This window comes from Carassius auratus, chromosome 17 (genome assembly GCF_003368295.1).
Source record: "Carassius auratus strain Wakin chromosome 17, ASM336829v1, whole genome shotgun sequence".
In the NCBI taxonomy this organism is placed as follows: domain Eukaryota; kingdom Metazoa; phylum Chordata; class Actinopteri; order Cypriniformes; family Cyprinidae; genus Carassius; species Carassius auratus.
Window position 1 is genome coordinate 22765379 of NC_039259.1, and position 1765 is coordinate 22767143.

Genomic DNA, 1765 nt, shown 5'->3' on the forward strand with positions numbered 1-1765 from the left:
AACAATTTTCATCCAGAAATGTAAATAAAGTGTTACGATGTTTAACTACCTCAAGACTTCAGAGAGTTCCCCATAAAGATCGTGACAGTAATAGATAAATGTTATGATTACTATAAAACTATCAAAAATATGTTTAAATATTTTATAATAATACTAAATACATAAATATCTGCCAAGTGTCTGCCAAATCAATAAATGCAAAAATTAATACAAGTTTAATTCGGGAACTATATTAAAAGTCGCAGCTTCTTTGGAACAAATAAATAAGTTCTAACATGGAAACAATCAAGTAATTTTAGGAGGTTTTGGCCCACACACATGTACAGCCCACTATTACTCTCTCAAAAGTCGCCCTGAAGCACTTCCTGTCCTCCGTATCCTGGTTTAGCACCAGGATCTCCTGATAAATGGGCAATGAGTTCAGTCTCATATCCACGCCATTGGGAAGGGTGCAATGTTCTGAACTGCACTGGGCTTCAAAGATGACCTGTGGTATTCTGCGTGGTGAATACTTCGGTCTGAAAGCAGAGAAAACAAGAAGCTATAATTGCTCTGAGATAAAACCCACAGAACTAACCAAGACCTATCTTTGTTTCGCACTGAGGTCACATGGCCCATTGTATCTTAAAAATGCTCACATAGTAGCCATGAGAGCTAGCTTGATGTTAACCTCCCAAACAATACAGTACATCATCAAACTTTCAGTATGCCATGAACTGTAAATGATTTGCGTAGACAAAAAACATTTAAACATCATTCTACCTCTGTAATTCTAAATCCAAGTACTTTTTGATTCACTTTTGAGTTTGGCGAATGTATCATTTATTGACTTTTTAACTTACATCCAGGTCCATGCAGATAATGAGCGGCTGTGGATGTTGCCATTTCCCTTTGAGTCTGCATCCAGAGAGGCATGAATCTCATTGGAAATCGTCAAACTAGTGTCACATATTTTTTTCTGCCCTTGTTTGGCCAATGTGAGGTTCGCCAGCACACAGCTCAGCATGACCTAAAAGAAAAATCAATATCTGTTCTTATATTTCATTGAAATCAAACCATTTCTGAGCGGAGGACTCTTTTTTTCACCACATATTACATTTAAACTTCATTCTAAAAAGATTAATCTCTAGTAAAGCAAGCATATAGTGCTAGCATATTAGCATCGCTAACAGAGTTAAGTTATCATCTCACCATGTATTTGGCGTTGAAGAAGCTCAGAAACATCTTTAATGCCCTCTTCCTATTCTCTTGTGATGTGAAAATGATTCTCTTTCACCCCATCTATTTATGCAATGCTTGATCGTGATTGCATAGATAATATGGCCTACCTCTGACCTGGATTCCCTCATCAGATCAGATTGATAGGTGATTGATGCTACGTTTAGACCTACATTTTTCCTCTCACTGCCAGTAATCTGACCTACGGATTAAAGATCAGTCTATGTTGGCATTGTTGCGGATCCATTTCACCGAATTTCAGTGGGAAACAAAAATGCTGAATCATAATAATCAGGCTTTTGGGGTGAGTTATCAAGATTTTGGATTCTGATCAATCTTTTAGTCACACTTCAGAACTTTATTTGGTTGTGTCTTGTCTGATTAGGTTTTACGCATGGAGAATCATTTAGAAATTTTTATTAAACGCAACTTGCGTTAATTTCATGCCAGTTTAATACACTGAAAAATGGATTTGAATGTCACTAATACAATTAATATAGTCACAGTGAAATAGTAATTTCTTTAAAAACATACAATTGTATCTGTC

The 1765-nt window shown here is 36.1% G+C and overlaps 1 protein-coding gene across 1 annotated transcript; it reads right to left on the reverse strand.

Annotated features, from left to right (window-relative positions):
- Positions 1-235: 235 nt before the first annotated feature.
- LOC113117632 (interleukin-17A-like) lies at positions 236-1240 on the reverse strand. Its single transcript, XM_026286425.1, has 3 exons — positions 1192-1240; positions 843-1009; positions 236-518 (listed from the first exon to the last, which is right to left on the reverse strand). The coding sequence occupies exons 1-3, from the start codon at positions 1222-1224 to the stop codon at positions 296-298; spliced, it is 423 nt and encodes a 140-aa protein (XP_026142210.1). The 5' UTR covers positions 1225-1240; the 3' UTR covers positions 236-295.
- Positions 1241-1765: the final 525 nt, after the last annotated feature.